Here is a 19947-nt window from a genome sequence, read left to right on the forward strand (position 1 = left end):
GAAGACACCTCTCTACCCTGAATGGCTGTCCGTCAAATGGCAGGTCAAATTCCAGCAAAACAATGATGTCTGGTTAGTCTGCTGCCTGGCATTGGTGATTTGGATTTCACAAGTCCTGTTTTCAAGAATAATTAATAACAAACAAGAATTTGAGAGTTCATTGTAAGGAGGCCCTCATTCTGGAAAACTCAAAAACAATTCATGCAACTGAAGGAAGTAACATTAGCAGAAAGAAAAAGGGCCTCGTGATGAAGAAGAGGGCAAAAACCTTGCAGAAAAGCCTGGAAGAGTCTCACGATGCGTCCCAATTTTTCACTGTGATGCCAATGAAAGAAGTTTCCAACCTGCTGTCACTTAATCTTCTGGGAAATCAGTGATTTCCACAAATCAGAGTTTCAGTGGGAGAGGGATAAATGAGGCCGGCTTCAATGTCAACAAACTCCTTAGATCTAGTTATCTGTCCCTGAACTGACTATTCATTAAAATGCATATTGAAAACATTTTTGGCCGGGCGCGGTGGCTCAAGCCTGTAATCCCAGCACTTTGGGAGGCCGAGGCGGGCGGATCACGAGGTCAGGAGATCGAGACCATCCTGGCTAACACGGGGAAACCCCGTCTCTAATAAAAATACAAAAAAAAAAAAAAAAAAAAATTAGCCGGGCGTGTTGGCGGGCGCCTGTAGTCCCAGCTACTCGGGAGGCTGAGGCAGGAGAATGGCGTGAACCCGGGAGGCGGAGCTTGCAGTGAGCCGAGATCGCGCCACTGCACTCCAGCCTGGGGGACAGAGCAAGACTCCGTCTCAAAAAAAAAAAAAGAAAACATTTTTTTGGCTGGGCACTGTGGCTCACGCCTGTAATCCCAGCACTTTGGGAGGCCAAGGCAGGTGGATCACCTGAGGTCAGGAGTTTGAGAACAGCCTGGCCAACATGGTGAAATCCTGTCTCTACTAAAAATACAAAAAAAAAAAAGGCTGGGTGCATTGGCTCACACCTGTAATCCCAGCACTTTGGGAGGCCAAGGTGGGAGGATCACGAGGTCAGCGAGTTCGAGACCAGCCTGACCAACATGGTGAAACCCTGTCTCTTACTAAAACTACAAAAAATCAGCTGGGCGCGGTGGCAGGCGCCTGTAATCCCAGTTATTCGGGAGGCTGAGGCAAGAGAATTGCTTGAACTCGCGAGGCAGAGGGTGCAGTGAGTCGAGATCGCGCTACTGCACTACAGCCTGGGTGACAGAGAGGGACTCCGTGTCAAATAAATACTAAAGAAAAATTAAAAGCTATTATTATTATTATTTTTAGAGACAGGGTCTCTTTCTGTCCCCCAGGCTGGAGTGCAGTAGCATGATCACAGATAACTGCAGCCTCGACCTCTTGGGCTCAAGGGATCCTCCTGCCTCAGTCTCCCGAAGTCCGGGATTACAGACCTGAGCTACCGCGCCTGGCCGGATGCAGAGCGCCTGGCCGGATGCAGAGGCTTTTGAGTAGGCCCGGAGGACAGGTATTTGCTTTAGACCTGGGTCCCTGTTCCCCCTCTGCCTCTTACCATTGGTGTGACTTGGGGATCAACAGCTTACACTCTCCTTTAGCCGGGGGTTTCCTGTCTCTGAAATGGAGCTAATTTCTCCCCTCTCTACGGGAAGAGGTAGATAGTGCTGGAAGGCGTGCTAGGTACACCGCAAAGACTCCACAGCAAATCCTGCACACAAAATCGCGAACGCTGCAGCCCAGACCCCACGCAAGCAAGCACCTCAGGGGACGTGGGCGGACAGCTGCGCCCCACGTGACCTCCCACCAGCGCCTGTCCATCCCCTCGATATCAGGGCGTGGTCTCGCGGTCGCGACCGTATCGGGATTGGCCGGGAGGCGGGGCGAGTGGTGCGCGCGCGAAAGGAGAGGGGGTCGGGGGCGTGGCCAGCGGGCCGGAGACGGCTGCGATTGGCAGTGGGGCGTGCCGGGGGCGTGACCGCGGCATTAGGTCCCGGGTGGGGCCGAGGCAGCGGGAGTCGCGGTTGCTTATAGTGCACCTGAGACCCGACGCCCGGGGTCCTCGAAGCCGCGTTCGCCGCCGTCCCCGTCGCCATGAACCGTTTCAGGGTGTCCAAGTTCCGGCACACGGAGGCTCGGCCGCCCCGCCGCGAGGTGAGTCCGGCCCGAGGACCGGGCGCTGTCGCCTCGGGCCCCGTCCGGCTGCCCCTCCCCCTGCCCGGACCCCACACGGGTACCCCCCAGGGCCGCCTGGACCCCCGAGACCTCCATCCCCGGGGAACCCCCTTCAGGCCAGAACCCCGGCGTCTGGGCCGTTTCGTCGCCGCCGGAGGGCAGAGTCCGGCACTCCCGTGACTCGCTCTGGCGCTTGGTGACCCTGGCGGTCTGCCCGCCTCGCCCACCTCTCCCCGAGACCCCCGAGGCGGCGCAGCCCTCCTAGCCGGGGCACAGGCCTGCGAGGCCGCCTGCCTTCCCAGCTTCCGGTCGGCCTCGCCGGGAGCCGGGGCTCGGGGCGCTGCCGGCGCCTGGCTCCTCCTCCCTGCCGCCCTAGGTCGCCCCTGCCCCGGGCTGGGCTGTGGGGAGACGCCCCTCTCTCCTCTGGCCCTGGCGAGCCAGAGTGTGTCAGTGGTGGGGAGGGAGCCCCTCGGCCTCACGCGCCCCTCCCTCGGGTTTCCGCTGGTGCTTCCTCCTCTCGTTGCTGGTGCAAGCTCTTCCTTTATCTCGGTGATGCTGCCACGGCTGGGTGGGGCTTGGGGAAGCCTGAGCAGGTGGAGCCCCAAAGAATTGCTGAGCCAGGTGCCGGGAGATCCTTCGGACCCCCGAAACGGCAGGAGGACTGATGAGGGGTGTGCTTTGGAGACGATGTCAGCTCTACTCTTCCGCTTTCCGTGTTATTTGTAAGGCCTGGGAGCGTCCTCCGATAACTGGGCCTAGGAATTAACCTCAAGTGACCCCATCAGGGTCCCAAAGCAAGTCAGGGCAGTCTGGGTAGAGGCTCCGTTTTTGTAGTCTGGGCAAGATTTCCTCTGCTTCCACTTTATGCTGTGCTAAGCTACTGGAGACATCGCGGTGAACACAATGGCATTTTCCTCCCCCTGTGGCACTTGTAGCCTCATGAGGGAGACAACAAGCAGACAAACGAGAGCACTAGAGGTTTTCATAAGGACATTGAAGAACACACATGAGGGGCTGGGATGGAGAATGGAGGGGGCCAGTCTCAGTAGGATGGTCAGGAAAGGCTGCCTGGAGTAGATGGCGTTTCAGCTGAGGCCAGAAGGGTGAGAATTGAGAAAGAGCCTGGTGGAGAAATGGAAAGTGAGCATGAGTGGATGGACGGGATGGCCGGAGCAGCATGATGACAGATGAGTCCAGAGTGGTCCTGCAGAACCCAAGGGCCACCGGAAGAAGCTGAGCTTTATTCTGAATGCAGTGCAGAGCCATTGAAAAGTTAGGGGGAGGGGCTGGACACCATGACTCACAGTAATCCCAGTACTTTGGGTGGACTGCTTTGAGCTCAGGAGTTCGAGACCAGCCTGGGCAATGTGGCGACACCCCTCTGAACAACAAGTTAAAGAAAAAAAAATTAGCCAGGTGTGGTGGCTCACTCCTGTGGTCCCAGCTACTTGGGAGGCTGAGGTTGGAGGATCTCTTGAGCACAGGAAGTGGAGGTTGCAGTGAGCCGAGATTGTGCCACTACACACCGGCCTGGGCAATAGAGTGAGACACTGTCTCAAAAAAAGAAAAAAAAAAAACAAAAAAACAAAACAAGAAAAAAAAACAAGAAAAGTTAGGAGGACGTACCTAGGTTTGCATCAAGACAGCCAGTGGCTCTGAGTGCAGTTAAGTACTGCTTGGAGGGGTCTGGAGAATACTTGAGGAGCCCTAATTCTTGCTTCTGCGTGGGCCTTAGTCCAGCAACATAAACATATAGGCATGGAACTACAGACTGTAGGGAGAACTTAAAACAGTTTATGTTAGGGAGGTGGGAGAACAGGTGATCTGTTCTTTTCAGAAATATTTGCAGTCACTGTGTTTATACAGTAAATACGAATCAGGAGGGAGAAATAATAGGGCGGGACTGATGCGCTAACCATGGCAGGTGAACATTGATATAGAAACTTCAGGTGGTGGAGGTGGTTTCCGGGGTGCTATGGGTGGGTGGAGTGGAAAACATGGGTGTTCTGTCATCGAGGGCAGGAAGGAGTGCTGAGCGGTGGTTTGACAACAGAGAAAATGTGTGGACCTTGCGGATCTTAGTTTCAGAAACATTCTCCTCTGCCTCCCCTTGGGCGGGGGTGTTTCTTTCACTCACTTATGAGACTTTGTGGAGAGGTGTGTCCTGATGAGGCCAGGCCTTGGTGGTTCCCCTCTCGGAGCTTGAGTGTTTTTCTCCAGGTACTTGGAGGAGACCTGGCCATATTTTGCATCTTCTTTTTTTTTTTTTCTTTTTTGAGACGGAGTCTCGCTCTGTTGCCCAGGCAGGAGTGCAGTGGCGTGATCTCAGCTCACTGCAACTTCTGCCTCCCAGGTTCAAGTGATTCTCCTCCCTCAACCTCCTGAGTAGCTGGAATTGTAGGTGCCCACCAACATGCCTGGCTAATTTTTGTATTTTTAGTAGAGATAGGGTTTTGCCATGTTGGCCAGGCTGGTCTCGAACTTCTGACCTCAGGATGATCTGCCTGCCTCAGCCTCCCAAAGTGCTGGGATTACAGGCATGAGCCATCACACCTGGCCCACATTTTGCATTTTCTAAGGGACTTCGTGAGTGGGGACAGAGTGTGATCTGAAGTAATACAACACGGCTGGGCACAGTGGCTCACGCCTGTAATCCTAGCACTTTGGGAGACCAAGGCGGGCAGATCACTTGAGGCCAGGAGTTCGAGACCAGCCTGGCCAACGTGGTGAAACCCCATCTCTACTAAAAATACAAAAATTAGCTGGGCTTGGTGGTGGGTGCCTGTCATCCCATCTACTCAGGAGGCTGAGGCAGGAGGATCACTTGAACCCAGGAGGCAGAGATTGCAGTGATCTGAGATCGCGCCACTGCACTCCAGCCTGGGTGACAGAGTGAGACCCCGTCTCAAAAAGAAAAAAAAAAGTAAATAAAAGAATGCATCTCAAATGGTGCAGCTTTGAGCTAGAGTTCCCCAGATTATGCCCCACCTCTTGCTTTAGGCATGCGTGGAGGTGGAACCCTGGCTCTCATCACATACTTCTTTACTCCTGATTTTCAGGCCTGGATCAGTGGCATTCGAGCAGGAACTGCCCCTTCATGCAGGAACCACATCAAATCAAGCTGCAGCTTGATCGCATTCAACTCCGACCATCCAGGTAGGGAGCGGCCATGAGTGTGGAGATTTGCTCACGTATTCGGTCATCGTCACCATAGATGGGGTGGGGAGCAGGGGCAGGCTTGGTGTATTTGGAGACTTGGAACAGAACTGCCTTGGGGGGCTCAGAGGTGAGCCCCATGCCAGGCCTTAGACCTCTACAAACTGGTCCAGGTGCAGTAATCTGATTGCTTTTGATTAGGGCATGTGTGTGTACAAACCACAGGCAAGAGCATGGCCAGGAGGGCTGGGAGGGGACTGACGCTTGTATTTCCAGCTGTCCCCCTGTGCTCCCTGCTCCTCATCTTCGGGCCCTGGATGGCTGGGGACAGTAGGAACACAAAGGCTTGAAAAGCCCATGTGTTGGTTGGCACTCTCTTGATTGCTACTGGTAACTCAGACCCTCAAGCTGGCTTAAGCAAAAAATGGATAAGGTTTCAGCCTAACTAAGAGGTCAGGGGCTTCAGGCAGATCGGTACCCAAAGGCTCACATGTACTGTTGGCCCTGACCTCTCTGGGTCTCTCAGCTCTGCCACCTTGAGTGTTGGCTTCTTTCTCAAGCAAAGGTGGGAAAAGTGGCAGATGGTAGCCGCAAGCCCCATACGAAAGCCCCACGCCCCTTTTGTACGACCCCTGTGAAAAAGAGAGGACCTCTCGCCTAATGTCTTCTGTATCCATCCGAGGCATGGATGGCTCATGCATGGGGCCAGAACCTACCCATAGGCCATTGCTATGTGCAGAGGATATGATCTTGTGATTGGTGGAGGCTCTGGTGAGCTGCTGGGTTTCATCTCCTCTGGGATCCCTGGGCAAGGAGGTGGGTGGCCATGTGGGGCCTGAAGTCAGAGCCTCCGTGTTTGTTTAACAGGTGTACTGGGCATTGTGCCTCTGCAAGGCCAAGGAGAGGACAAGCGACGCGTGGCCCACCTGGGCTGCCATTCAGGTGAGTGGGTGTCTGACTAGTAGGTGAAGCCTGAAACTTGCACCTCCCTCTCCAGGGCCGGAAATTCATCCTCACCTGGTCCCACTGGCCCATGGCTTGCCGGGTCCCTCCTGTCACCCTGTCTGTGCACTTTCTGAGAGACAGTGGGGCTCAGAAGGCTTCCTTCTGATGTAGAATTCCGGCCTGGGCAGAGAGGAGGGAAGCTGTGTGCTCCAGTTGTGAGCTGGATGGAGCGGGGTGTGCAGTGGCCACCCCAGGCTCCAGGCTGATGCTGGCTCCCTGTCCCTGCCGAGGACTCCACGTTGGATGGCTCTGAGCCCTCCATCTTCTGCTGGAGCCCCCTTTCCACCAGGCATCCTCCCCAGCCCAGTCGCTCGGGGCCCTCCAAGGAGTTGGCTGTGTTGGGCTGCAGGGGTGGAGATGGGCCTTCACAAAGAGACCTTTTGTGTGCCGCAGCTGCTTCTGGGGGCGCCCAGCAGCCTTCCTGGCAGGCTGCCCGCCTCGAGGGAACAGTTTGCTCGCCTCAGATGGAGGCAGAGCAGCCCAGCTGGCCTCGCCTCTCACTGTCCAGCTGCAGCGGCCGTGGGCCCAGTCTCTCTGGCCTGCATTTCTGGCTGCTTGTTTGGAGGCCACCGGGTGAGGGAAGGCGGTTGATGCCTGGTCCTCAGGCTGGGTGTGCAGGGTCGTGGAGGGGTTCTGATGATGATAATGACGGTGGTTAATAACAACAGTAAAGATTTATGGAGAGTGCTCCCTGTACTAAGTACGTTAGCTGAGTTTTCTCATCTAAACTTTTTAAAAAAATTTTTAAAAAGTATATAGAGACGAGGTCTTGCTATATTGCCCAGGCTGGTATCAAACTCCTGGGCTCAAGCAATCTTCCCAAGTCAACCTCGCAAAGTACTGGCATTACAGGTGTGATCCACCAGGCCCAGCTAATGTTACCTGTTTTTTGTTTGTTTTTGTAACAGGGTCTTGCTCTGTCACTCAGACTGGAGTGCAGTAGTATAATCATGGCTCGCTGTAGCCTTGACCTCCCGGGCTCAAGCAATCCTCCCATCTCAGCCTCCCAAGTTGTCAGGACCACAGGCGTGTGCCACCACCCCTCCAGCTAATTTTTAAAATTTTTTTGTAAAATGGAGGTCTTGCTATGTTGCCCAGCCTGGTCTTGAACTCCTGGCCTCGAGATATCCTCCCGCCTTGGCCTCCCAAAGTTTTGGGGCCTGGTCGGATTACCTGTTTTAAGTAAAGAGCCTGATGATTCTTATTAAAGTGACCGAGTCATGTGCACTGCCATCCAGTTTTAGAACGTTTCCATCATCCCCAAAAGATCCCGCATGCCCCTTTGCAGTTAATCCATTTCCACCTCGAATACCACAGCCTCAGGCAACAGCTGATCTGCTTCCTGCCTCTGTGGCTGAGGTCTGCAAACTACTGTCATGGCCAGATCCAGCTGGCTGCCTGTTTTTGTAAATAGTTTTATTGAAATGCTGCCACGCCCTTTCATTGACGTATAGTCTGTGGCTGCTTTCTTGCAACAACTGCAGACTTGAGTTGTGACCGAGACTGTTGAGCCCTGAAATCCTAGAATATTTACCGCCTTGCCATTTGCAGGAGATATTTACTGGCCTCTCCTCTATAGAGTGGCCTCTTTTGTGCATCTCACGTAAACAGAATCACACAATACAGGGTCTTTGGAATCTGGCATCTTTCGCGTAGCATGTTGTTTTAGAGATACATCTGTGTGGCAGCTTGTATAACAAGTCTGTTCTCATCTAATCTCAGATCTCTTTGAAGCAGTTTTTAAAACAACCCATTTTATAGCTATGAAAACTGAGATTCCTGCAAGGTTAGGAACTTACCCATTGTTATAGCAGGGCCAGAGTCAGAACCCAGGTTTATAGGAGCCTGTGTTTGGGTTTGTCTTTTTAGACACAGGGTCTCTCTCTCTGTTGTCCAGGCTGGAGTGTGGTGGTGCAATCATAGTTCACTGCAGTCTCAAACTCCTGGGCTCAAGGGATCCTCTATCCTCAGCCTCCCTAGTAGCTGGGACTGTAGGCACACACCACCATGCCCAGCTGATTTTTTGATGTTTTGTGGAGATGGGGTTTTGCTGTGTTGCCCAGGCTGGTCCTGAACTCCTAGCCTCAAGTGATCTTCCCACCTTGGCCCCCCAAAGTGCTGAGATTATAGGCATGAGCCAGTGTGCCTGGCTTCATGTTTGATTTTTTGATGCTTTTTAGCCCAAGTTGGTGATGCTTGCAAGGTGGTGAGTCCTCTGCTACTAGGGCTGTCCAAGTAGAAGCTGGAGCAGGGTCCTGTAGGCAAGTCCATAGCCTCACTGTGGCTGCAGCTGTTCAGAGCCTCGCCTGCACAAGCAGCCCTGCCAGGAAACTGCTCATGGGAAGGTGAGCTCCAGCAGCCCCGGAACCTGCACTAGAGGCACCAGGTGCCCTTCTGCCTGAGAGGTGCCAGTGTCGGGAGAAACGGCCAGGCCGGGCTCTGGCTGCTGCCCTGGCTACAGGGGCCCCTTCAGCCTCTCAGCTCAGGGCCGCTCTTGCCCTTCCGCCCAGCGGCCAGGCGGGCAGAGGGTGAGCAACTTCTGGGTGCGTTTCTGATGTCCAGGCTGTGGGGTGGCAGCTGGGGCCCGCTCCAGTGGGGAAAGGCAGCAGCATGTCGTGCTGAGCAGCACAGGTTCTGAAGCCAGCCCTGTCTCTTAGCTGCATGACTTGAGGCAGTTAGTCACCCTCTATGGGTTTTGGTGTCGTCATCCTCCAGTAGGGGATGCTGCCGCATCCTTATGAGGATTCAGTGAGGTCCCTGCATGTCAACCCCTGGGCACCTGCGGTGCCGGCACACGCTGAGCACTCAGATTGCTTAATTATGTCATCACATCTCATTTACGCCTGAGATGCCAGCCCACCTGTGCCAGCTGCTACACCTGCCCAGGGACCTGCTTTGCGCTGCAGGGCCCAGCAAGCACACCCCAGAGTGAGGGCAGCAGGGATTCTGTGGCTTTAGGCCCAGGACTGTTGTGGTCCTGCCAGCTGGGATTCCAGGCCAGGGCTATCCCAAGATGTGCCTGTGCACGTCCGTCCTGTCTTTTCCCTGTCTCCTGCAGCCGGGAGGAAGACAGTCCTGCTCAGCCCTGTTGGGAGGCAGATAGCAACGAGTGGTCGCTGTGCTCCCAGCTGTGGTGATGCCTCTCGTCCTGTTCACACCCTGAACCCCCGCCACCCTCCATGCCTAGTCTCTACCTCCCCAACCACCCACCGCATTTCCCTCTGGGGTCTGGCTCACTCTGTGCACCCCACTTACCCCTCCCCACCTCTGGAACTGAGCCGTTCGAGTTCTTATTTATTTAATTTTTGAGACAAGGTCTGGCTCTGTCGCCCAGGCTGGAATGCAGTGGTGTGATCTCCGCTCACTCCAACTTCTGCCTCCTGAGTTCAAGCAATTCTCCTGCCTCAACCTCCTGAGTAGCTGGGACTATAAGTGCACGCCACCACGCCCAGCTAATTTTTATATTTTTTGTAGAGACGGGGTTTCACCGTGTTGCCCAGGCTGGTCTTGAACTCTTGAGCCCAAGTGATCTGCCCGCCTTGGCTTCCCAAAGTGTTGGGATTACAGGCGTGAGCCACCGTGCCTGGCCACCATTCAGGTTCTTTGGTTGCAGAAAGCTAAAGCCAACTCCGGCTTGCTTAACCAAAAAGCCATTTATTAGCTGACTCCAGGGGACCTTCCACGACTGAAGGAGCAGCGGGCTGTGCTGCCCTAGGAGGGGTCGGGCTGGGCGGCTGCGTTCCTGCAGGTGCCTGGTGACTCAAGAGGCTTTCTGCCCATTTCCTGCCAACCTCCTGATGCCACAGCCTTTGGCCACCCTGGGTCAGCAGGGCCCTCGGGGACATATGTCACAGGAGGGGCCTGTGGCGTTTGCCCCCATGGTGTCCAGAGGGGCCTTGTAGACTTGCAGCCTGTTTCTGTGTGCACACAAAAGTGTCACCTCGGAAGCCCTGGGCATTGCTTCATACTGGGTTGGAAACAGGACATTCCGGTGGATTCAGCCATTCCTCTCCCACAGACCTAGTCACCGACTTGGACTTCTCGCCCTTTGATGACTTCCTCCTGGCCACAGGCTCGGCTGACAGGACGGTGAGTGGAGCCAGTTGGAAGAGCTGCTTTATGTCCCAGCCCGTAGTCCACGGCCTTCTGAGCCCCAGCGCCATCCCCACAGGGCTCTGCTGCCTTCCAGTCCAGCCCCGCCCCACACCCCAGGGCTGCGGGGCTGCTCTGAATTCCTGGTCCCACACTGGCTCCCAAGGGCTTGCTTGGACCTGACCTGGAGCCCGAGGACAGCAGGCGGGGAGGCTGCCAGAAACAGCAGAGCCACTTCCCCGACTCTGGGACCATGCCCTGGGGTCCAGGAGCTGAGATTCCCTCCCTCCTTTCTCGGATGTGGGGTATGCAGCCCCTGGCCCAAGCAAGCTGAGGCGGGTGGGTGCTCCCCCAAAGGCCAAGGTGTGTGGTCTCCTGGAGCAGCCTAGTTCCAACACGGGACCTCACTGGGGTCATGGCAGCTGACTCAAGGCAGTGAGGCCCTCAGCCCTGTGCTCACAGACTTGGTCTTTCCTGCAGGTAAAACTCTGGCGACTGCCAGGGCCCGGCCAGGCCCTGCCCTCAGCACCCGGGGTGGTGCTGGGCCCCGAGGACCTCCCAGTGGAGGTGCTACAGTTCCACCCCACCTCTGACGGCATTCTGGTGAGCGCAGCAGGCACCATTGTGAAGGTCTGGGATGCGGCCAAGCAGCAGCCCCTGACAGGTACAGGCCACCCTGGCCTGCCCTTCCCAGGGCAGCCCCACTCTGGACAACATTCCGTTTCTTTGTTGGCATGTTTAGTAACATAAATTTAAAAACAGATATCAAAGTTTTACACTTACATAGTGTAAAAGTCTTAAGATTCTATGAGGCTGTAATAAACACCCCATCTCTCTTTGCTCTCCATAGCCATCAGTTTCATCCTCTTAGCTGTTTTTTTTTTTTTTCTGTTGTTTTTCTTCATTTAACAAAATAATGGCTGGGCACGGTGGCTCATGCCTGTAATCCCAGCACTCTGGGAGGCCGAGGTGGGTGGATCACCTGAGGTCAGGAGTTCAAGACCAACCTGGCCAACATGGCGAAACCCCGTTTCTACTAAAAATACAAAAATTAGCCGGGCATGGTGGCAGGTGCCTATAATCCCAGCTACCTGGGAGGCTGAGGCAGGAGAATTGCTGGAACCCAGGAGGCGGAGATTGCAGTGAGCTGAGATTGCGCCACTGCACTCCAGCCTGGGTGACAGAGCAAGACTCTGAAAAGTAGTGGGAGCTAGGACTTCACCATCTTTTTAAGGGAGCACAATTTAACCTGGAACAGGAGTTGCAGAGGATGTAGAGAAGTATTTTAAGACCTCACACTAGCGAGGGAGAGTATAGATGGCAAGAGTAGAGGTTTAAGGCAGGAGTGACCCTGGTAGGTGGGAGCTGTGTTGGAAGTGAACCTGGGAGGGATGAGAGAGCCAGGCCAGGAGCAGGGAGCCTCGGAAGGTAGTTGAGTGATGTATAGCTGCACAAAGGTGGGGTGAAGGAAGCAGCCTGTGGTGCGGGGGAAGCCTGTCTGGGAGAAGCTTCTACCCTTGCCCCCTTGGCTGAAAAGGACCCTCGTAGCTGCTGCCTTTGCTCTGGGAGTTCCCGCCAGCAAGGCCCTCCCCCACCCACTTCTCTGGTGCCCTCACTGCCCGGGGCCTGACTGTGACTGCTTCTCTGCAGAGCTGGCGGCCCATGGGGACCTGGTGCAGAGTGCCATCTGGAGCCGGGATGGAGCCCTGGTGGGCACAGCGTGCAAGGTGAGCAGGCAGGCGGGGATTCCCTGTGGGGCTCTGTGCAGGCCTCCTGGCCTGGGACCCCCTGGGCTGGGCCTTCCAGGCTTGTTGTTTAGGGGGCAGTGGAGCCCTGAGGTCAGGATGGTCATCTGTGTGCCCTGCCCCCTAGCTGCCCCTCACACCCTTGCTCACGTACATCTGGAAGCCCTTACTTTGCCTGGGCCCCTGTCAGATGAGAGTCCACGCTGGTCCCTGGTTTGTGCCCTAACGTCCCCACCCTCAGCCAGCCTCCTCTGGCCGCCTGTCTGGTCTGTCTGAACCGCCAGCCTTTCTGCGAGACTCTTGTTAAGCAGCATTTGGCCGCAGGTGCTGGGCCAGGCCCCAGTTGCTAGGGAGGTGACTTCTGTCAAGGACAGTACAGACAAGAGGACTCGTGACCCGGGCTCTGCAAGAGGGACATGGTGCTTTGAGCTGGTTGGACAGGCCAGGGACGCGTGGCCTCAGGCAGGGATCAGGGCTAGGACAGGCAGGTGCAGGGCAGGCGGGTGCTGGGTGGTGAGTAAGGGTTGTGCCTATTGCCGTAGGGGTAATGGGAAGGCAGTGAAGTGTTAAAAGCCAGAGTAGGGCAGATGGTGCAGTGAGGGGAGTGGATTTGCATTTGGAACCACGTGGACAGTGCGTGGCAGGAGGGGCAGTGTCTACAGGGGGATGTGGGGCAGCCTGCGGGGAGGTGACAGCTGTTCTCTGCCGGGAGTGGGGAGACCTTTGGGAGGAGGAAGCCAAGTATTGGAGAAGGGTTGGGTGGGAGGTGTGGCGATCCTGAGGCAGCAGGAGAGGCCTGTCACTGGGACGGGGATGTGTTGTGGCAGGGAGCGGGCGCTAGAGGGGCACCTGGTGTGAATGTTCTGGGCAGAGCCACTCCAGGGTGGCTGCAGCCTTGTTCAGCTGCCGGCGGTACCTGGAGGTGTCAGGAGGGGCTCTCAGCAGAATCCAGCTGCAGGTGAAAAGGTCCCGTTTGTTTGATTTGCTGACCGCACAGTGCTGCCCCCAGGAGGGGATGAGAAGAGCTGCAGGGGAGGAGGTGGGAGGAGGAAAGCCAGGACTGGGCTGGGGCCTGAGACCAGGGCCAAAGGGCTTCCCTAGGGAGGCAGCCGTGGGTACCACCAAGGGTCTCTGAAGACATGTCGGGGTTGCTGGGCACCCATCAGGGCCGTTCTGAAGGTGTGCCGAGCCTGAAGACACATGAAGAATGGCTGAGAGGCCTGGGAATGGAGCCGAACAGGAGCTAGCAGGGCAGGGAGGCCAAGCAGACCTGAGCATCCCGCTCCAGGGCTCTGCATCCTTGGAGGGACCCTAGTCTAACTTTCTTTTCTGTACTCTGCTTTTGTGGAAGCCACATCTCCCAGTCTTTATCAGTTTTTCCTTTGTGGTGTTGTTGAGCAAAGAGTCCCAAGACACTGGCCTGAGCTCTGGGGGCCAATAAGGCCCCCAGGGAGCCCCTTCTGGGGCGACCTGGTATGCGTACTTTGACCTAACCCTGCTGGGGACGGCTTCCCAGGCAGAGTGGGCTCGAGGCCGGTCCTTCAGGGATGAGCCCTGGCTGAGAAGGAGGAGATGGGCGTCCCAGGCAGAGGGGATGGCCTGGGCAGCCTCAGCAGGACTCAGGGATGGCTGCCTTGAGACGGTGACGTCTCTTTTCTTTGAGAAACTGTCTCTGCCCCTCTGTCACTGGTGTGGTGGTCCAGGCCCTCCTCCTGGGGGTCCAAGCCCTATTTACCATCACAGTTGTGCAGGGAAGGACAGTGAGCAGCCCCACGGGCCACTGGCTTGGCCACTCTTCTCCTTGCTTGCTGGTGTCTTGCAGGAAAAGTCACAGGAGTCACAATACAGAGGAGCTCCTGCTGCTTCCCTACTGGATGTGTTTTCCCCCACTAAACGCAGAGCTTAAAGTTGCAGGGACGAGAAGCAGACATTTCCCAAGTGGGTCGTGGGAGTGATGCTTAGTGGAACGACACCGCCTTCCTTCCCCTGGTTCCTGGACCTAGGAATTCCCCCTGCGGGCACGCAGCATTGCCTCCAAGCTGCACCTGTCACCACAGTCTAGGGCCAATGGGTACCTCAGCCCTGGGTCGGCTGCTGCCTTCTTTTGCTGTAAAGGGAGTACATCGGGGTCCTGGTGGGAGCATCCTACACTGCAAACCCTGGCAGTATGGAGCCGGGAGTCGGGGGCGGCCTGACTGTAGTGGGGCAGCCGGTGATGCCTGTGAGTGTGCAGAGAGCGAGGGCTTGTCCTGAGCTGTGGCTGGAGCTGCTGGATGGGCCCACCCCACAGCAGGAGCGAGCCTGAGCCCCTCTTTGCAGTGGCACCTGGCTCTGGGTTTATGCACTGCAGCTGCTCATGCCACGGGCTGCCTAATGGGGATGGGGTGGGGGGGTCATGGGACTTCCCACCAGAGTGTGCCCCCGCCCCCGCCCCATCTCCTTCCTGGCGGGGAAGCCTCCGTGCCCCTGGTTCCCACTCCTGTCCTGCCGCTCTGTGAGCAGGTCTGCCTCCCAGGACCACCAAAGCCCCCTCCTGCTCCCCTCAGCTCCTCCCACTGGGTGAAGGGGCCTCCCGAGCTGGGAGAGAAGGGGCAGGAGGCCGCCAGGGGGCGCGCTCTCCTCACGGATGACCCATCCCGGCCTGCTGCGCTTCTTACTCCCGGCATGGTTGAGCCTGATGAGCCGGGGAGGACGCGGCCTCTGCAGCCCAGTTCCTCTCCGCTGAGCCAGAGCAGCCTCAGTGCCCACTCTGAACCCTGGTTTGGACCCTGCGTTAAGCTCCTGCACCCGGTGGCCCAGCTGCCCTCATGGAGTGTGTGCTGTGAGTTCCGCCCTTAGCCCCAGCGCCCAGCCCTGGCTAGGGGTGGCGCTGTCCGCATCCTCACAGTTCACAGGGCTGGGCGGGTGGCCAGGCGCTGGCTCACGCCTGTAATCCCAGCCCTTTGGGGGCCAAGCAGGCGGATCACCCGAGGTAAGGAGTTCGAGACCAGCCTGGCCAACATAGTGAAACCCCTCCTCTACTAAAAATACAAAAATTAGCCAGGCATGGTGGCACGCACCTGTAATCCCAGCTACTTGGGAGGCTGTGGCAGGAGAATCACTTGAACCTGGAGGCAGAGGTTGTAGTGAGCCGAGACCACGCCATTGCACTCCAGCCTGGGCGACAGAGCGTCTCAAAACAAACAAACAAACTAAAACCTCAAAAAAAAAAGAAAGAAAAAAGAAACCATAGGGGGCTCGGGGGCTTGCCCATGTCATAGCTGGTCAGTGGTGGTGTTGGCATCTGGACTCTGGCTGTCGGTCTCTGCAGCTCTGTGGGGCAGGAGCAGCCCTGACTGCTGGATGTCGTGTCCTGCCCTTCATCTCTTGAGAGCCTCTGTCGCTTGCTGTCCCTCGTGTCCTGCCTGTCTCCTGCTGTCCCCTCTCTCTGTCCTTGGTCTCTGGTTGCTCTGTCTGGCCCGCTCTGTCACTGTCCTCTGTTTCTGTCCCTCTCTGTCCTCTCTCATCCCTCGCTGTCCCTCGTGTTCTCTCTCTGGTCTCTGTCCTCTGTCTCTTATCCTCCTCTCTCTGTCCCTCGCCATCCCTCTGAATCCGAGGTGTGGAGTAGTGGAGTGTTAAGAGCCAGTCCCTGGACTGTACCTGGTGCCCGCCTGGCATGTAGCAGGTGCTTGGTAAACTGCAGCTGGCAGGGCTTTGCCAGGAGCAGCATAAAACCAGGGCCCTGCCACGGCCGACCAGGGAGACCTGGCTTTTGAGGCCCTCTCCAGACAGGCCTCCGCCTCTGCCAGCCATGCGTGTGCCCACGGCCCCCTTGGTTCCCACCATCTGCCTCACGTGGCCTCTCCTCCCCCAGCGCCACACACCAGCAAGCTCCTTTCTCCACCTCTTTGCTCATGCTATTTTACCTTCCTCGAATGCCTTTCTCTTCCCAGCACAAGCTCTGTTTGACCTTCCATGACCAGGTCTAAGTTCTACCCCGCGGTTTTCCATGATAACCTCCAGGCTCCAGAGTCCAGCACTTAGCCTGGAGCTTGGTAGTAGCAGAGAGGCTACTCATCTCCCAGGGAGGGGTTGCACATGGAGCGGGAATTCACTTGGTTTTCCCCTGCATTTCTTTTTGTGTTGTTTTAATTGATAGACTATTTTCTAGAACAGTTTTAAGTTTACAGAAAAAGTGAGCAAGTTGTACAAGGATTTTCCATATTCCTTACCTCCTCCCCCAGTGTCTGTGATGAACATCCTGCCTCAGTGTGGTACGTTGTTTCAATTGAGGAACCAGTGGTAAACATTATTATTGTTATTATTGCACTACCGGAGCGCAGTGGTGCGATCTCAGGTCACTGCAATCTCCGCCGCCCAGGTTCAAGTGATTCTCGTGCCTCAGCGTCCCGTGTAGTTAAGACTATAGGCACGTGCCACCACACTCGGCTACTGTTTGTTTGTTTGTTTGTTTGTTTTTGAGACAGAGTCTCACTCTTGTTGCCCAGGCTGGAGCGCAATGACGTGATCTCAGCTCACCGCAACCTCCGCCTCCTGGATTCAAGCGATTCTCCTGCCTCCCCCTTCCGAGTAGCTGGGATTACAGGCATGTGCCACCATACCCAGCTAATTTTGTATTTTTAGTAGGGACGGGGTTTCTCCATGTTGGTCAGGCTGGTCTCGAACTCCTGACTTCAGGTGATCTGCCCACCTCGGCCTCCCAAAGTGCTGGGATTACAGGTGTGAGCCACCGTGCCTAGCCTAATTTTTTGTATTTTTAGAGATGGGGTTTCATCATGTTGACCAGGCTGGTCTCAAACTTCTGACCTCAAGAGATCCACCTGCCTTGGCCTCCCGAAGTGCTGGGATTACAGGCATGAGCCACCATACCCGGCCTGATACATTATTATTAAATAAAGTGCACAGTTTACATGAGGGGTCAGTCTGTGTTATATGTTCTATGGGTTGTGACAAATGCATGACGTAATGTAACCACTATATGGAATAGTTTCACTGCTCTAAACATCCCCTGGATTCCACCTATTCATCCCTTCCTCCCTCCTCCCAGATCACTGCCAAGCGCTGATCTTTTTGTCATCTGTATGTTGGAGTTTTCCGGAATGTCATATAGTTGGAATTATATGGTATGTAGTTTGTAGCTTTTCAGATTGGCTTCTTTCACTTGGCAATGTATTTTTGTGGGCTAATAGCTAGTTTTTAAAATTGTGGTAAGAAAACACATATCATAAAATTTACCTTCTTACTCTTTTTTTTTAGCTTGCTGCAGCCTCAAACTCCAAGGCTCAAGCAGTCCTCCCACCTCAGACTCCTGAGTAGCTGAGACTACTAGCACATGCCACCACGCCCAACTACTTTTTAAATTTTTTGTAGTGACAGGGATCTCACTATATTGCCTAGGCTGGTCTCAAACTCCTGGGCTCAAATGATCCTCCCGCCTTGACCTCCCAAAGTGCCAAAATTCACCATCTTAACCATTTTTAAGTATACAGTTCGGTAGTGTTAAGTATATTTACACTGTTGTGAAACAGATTTGAGAATTTTTTCATCTTGCAGAACTGAAACTCTATACCCATTAAATAGCAGTTCCCCTTTGCCTTACCTCCCAGCCCCTAGGAACTGCCATTCCACTTTCTATATATATAATTTGACTACTTTAGATGCCTCACATAAGTGGAATCATATACTATTTGTTCTTTTGGGGCTGACTTATTTCTCTGAGCATAATGGAATGCTGCATCATCGAGGGTTACTCGTTGTGGTGGTGTGCAGTAGGATTTCCTTGCCTTTGAAGGCTGCATAGTATGCCCAGACCACATTTTGTTTATCCATTTATCCATCAGTAGATCTTGGGTTGTTTCCACTTCTTGCCTATTGCGAGTAGTGCTGCTATGAACATGGGTGTGCAAATATCTCTTCATGGCCTGCTTTCAGTTCTTTTGGATATGTACCCAGAAGTGGGGTTGCTAGAAGACATGATAGGTCTATTTTTAATTTTTTGAGGAATTGCCATACTGTTTTCCATAGCAGTTGAGCCATTTTACAATCCCACCAACAGTGTGCAAGGGTTCTAACTTCATGTACCCACCAACACTTGCTTTATTTTTTTTTTTTTTTGAGATGGAGTCTCGCATTGTCACCCGGGCTGAAGTGCAGTGGCGCCATCTCAGCTCACTGCAACCTCCGCCTCCTGGGTTCACGCGATTCTCCTGCCTCAGCCTCCCCAGTAGCTGGGAATACAGGCGCACACCACCAAACCTGGCTAATTTTTGTATTTTTAGTAGAGACAGAGTTTCACTATGTTGGCCACACTGGTCTTGAACTCCTGACCTTGTGATCCGCCCATCTTGGCCTCCCAAAGTGCTGGGATTACAGGTGTGAGCCACCACACCCAGCCTTGCAATTTTTTTTTTTTTTTTTGAGATGGAGTCTCACTCTGTTGCCTAGGCTGGAGTGCAGTGGCGTGATCTCGGTTCACTGCAACCTCCACCTCCTGAGTTCAAGCGATTCTCCTGCCTCAGCCTGCCGAGTAGCTGGTATTACAGGTGCATGCCACCATGCCTGGCTAATTTTTTTTTTTTGAGACGGAGTCTCACTCTGTCGCTCAGGCTGGAGTGCAGTGGCACAATCTCGGCTCACTGCAAGCTCCGCCTCCCAGGTTCATGCCATTCTCCTGCCTCAGCCTCTCCGAGTAGCTGGGACTACAGGCGCCCGCCACCACACCCGGATAATTTTTTGTATTTTTAGTAGAGACGGGGTTTCACTGTGTTCTCGATCTCCTGACCTCGTGATCCGCTTGCCTCGGCCTCCCAAAGTGCTGGGATTACAAGCGTGAGCCACCGCGCCCGGCAATTTTTGTATTTTTAGTAGAGACCGGGTTTCACCATGTTGGCCAGGCTTGTCTCTAACTCCTTACCACAAGTGATTCCCCCCTGCCTTGGCTTCGCAAAGTGCTGGGATTACAGGCATGAGCCACCATGCCCGGCCTGACACTTGCTATTTTTAAAAATGTAATAGGCATCCTAATGGGTGTCAGGGGATATCTTATTGTGGTTTGGATTTGTATTTCTCTAATGGTTAGTGATATTGAACATATTTTCATATGCTTTTTGGCCATTTCTAGATATATATTTTTAAAATGTATATTTAAACCAGGCCTCGTGGCTCACACCTGTAATCCCAGCACTTTGGGAGGCTGAGGCAGGATTGCTCGAGACCAGGACTTCAAAACCAGTCTGCTCAACATAGTGAGACCTCATCTCTACAAAAGAAAAATTAAAACATTAGCAGGGCCTGGTGGCTTGTGCCTGTGGTCCGAGATACTTGGGAAGCTGAGGTGGGAGGATCGCTTGAGTCCAGGAGGTTGATTTGCAGTGAGCTGTGATTGCACTGCTGCACTTGGGCCTGGGCAACAGAGCGAGACTCTGTCTCAAAAACAAACAAAAAAGCCCAGGCACAGTGGCTCACACCTGTAATCCCAGCACTTTGGGAGGCCAAGGCAGGCAGATTACCTGAGGTCAGGAGTTCGAGACCAGCCTGTCCAACATGGCAAAACCCCGACTCTAGTAAAAATACAAAAAATTAGCCTGGCATGGTGGCATGCATCTGTAATCCCAGCTACTCGGGAGGCTGAGGCAGGAGAATCGCTTGAACCCGGGAGGCAGAGGTTGCAGTGGGCCGAGATTGCGCCACTGCACTCCAGCCTGGGTGACAAGAGTGAAACTCCATCTCAAAAACAAAACAAAAAAAATACGAAAAGAGAGAAATGTCCATTGATGGACTTTGCCGTAT

General features: G+C 54.6%; 1 protein-coding gene across 8 annotated transcripts in view; it reads left to right on the forward strand.

The window, feature by feature from the left end:
• The window catches only part of LOC129462677 (mitochondrial import inner membrane translocase subunit TIM16), an 81811-nt gene that overhangs the window by 4097 nt on the left and 57767 nt on the right, over positions 1-19947 (forward strand). For 3 of the 8 annotated variants that reach the window (XR_010115799.1, XM_055242847.2, XM_063618278.1), the window contains exons 2-7: positions 1384-1499; positions 5221-5317; positions 6185-6259; positions 10341-10411; positions 10895-11078; positions 12065-12141. Coding sequence is in view for 7 of the 8 variants with exons in the window: in XM_055242847.2 (XP_055098822.2) it covers positions 1384-1499; positions 5221-5317; positions 6185-6259; positions 10341-10411; positions 10895-11078; positions 12065-12141 (620 nt within the window). In the remaining variant the exon portion in view is untranslated. Of the gene's footprint in view, positions 1-1326; positions 1500-1902; positions 2141-5220; positions 5318-6184; positions 6260-10340; positions 10412-10894; positions 11079-12064; positions 12142-19947 lie in introns of those variants that run through there. The other 5 variants (XM_063618279.1, XM_063618276.1, XM_055242850.2 and 2 more) reach the window with 4 other exon arrangements.

The sequence above is a fragment of the Symphalangus syndactylus genome, chromosome 14, assembly GCF_028878055.3.
Source record: "Symphalangus syndactylus isolate Jambi chromosome 14, NHGRI_mSymSyn1-v2.1_pri, whole genome shotgun sequence".
Taxonomy (NCBI): domain Eukaryota; kingdom Metazoa; phylum Chordata; class Mammalia; order Primates; family Hylobatidae; genus Symphalangus; species Symphalangus syndactylus.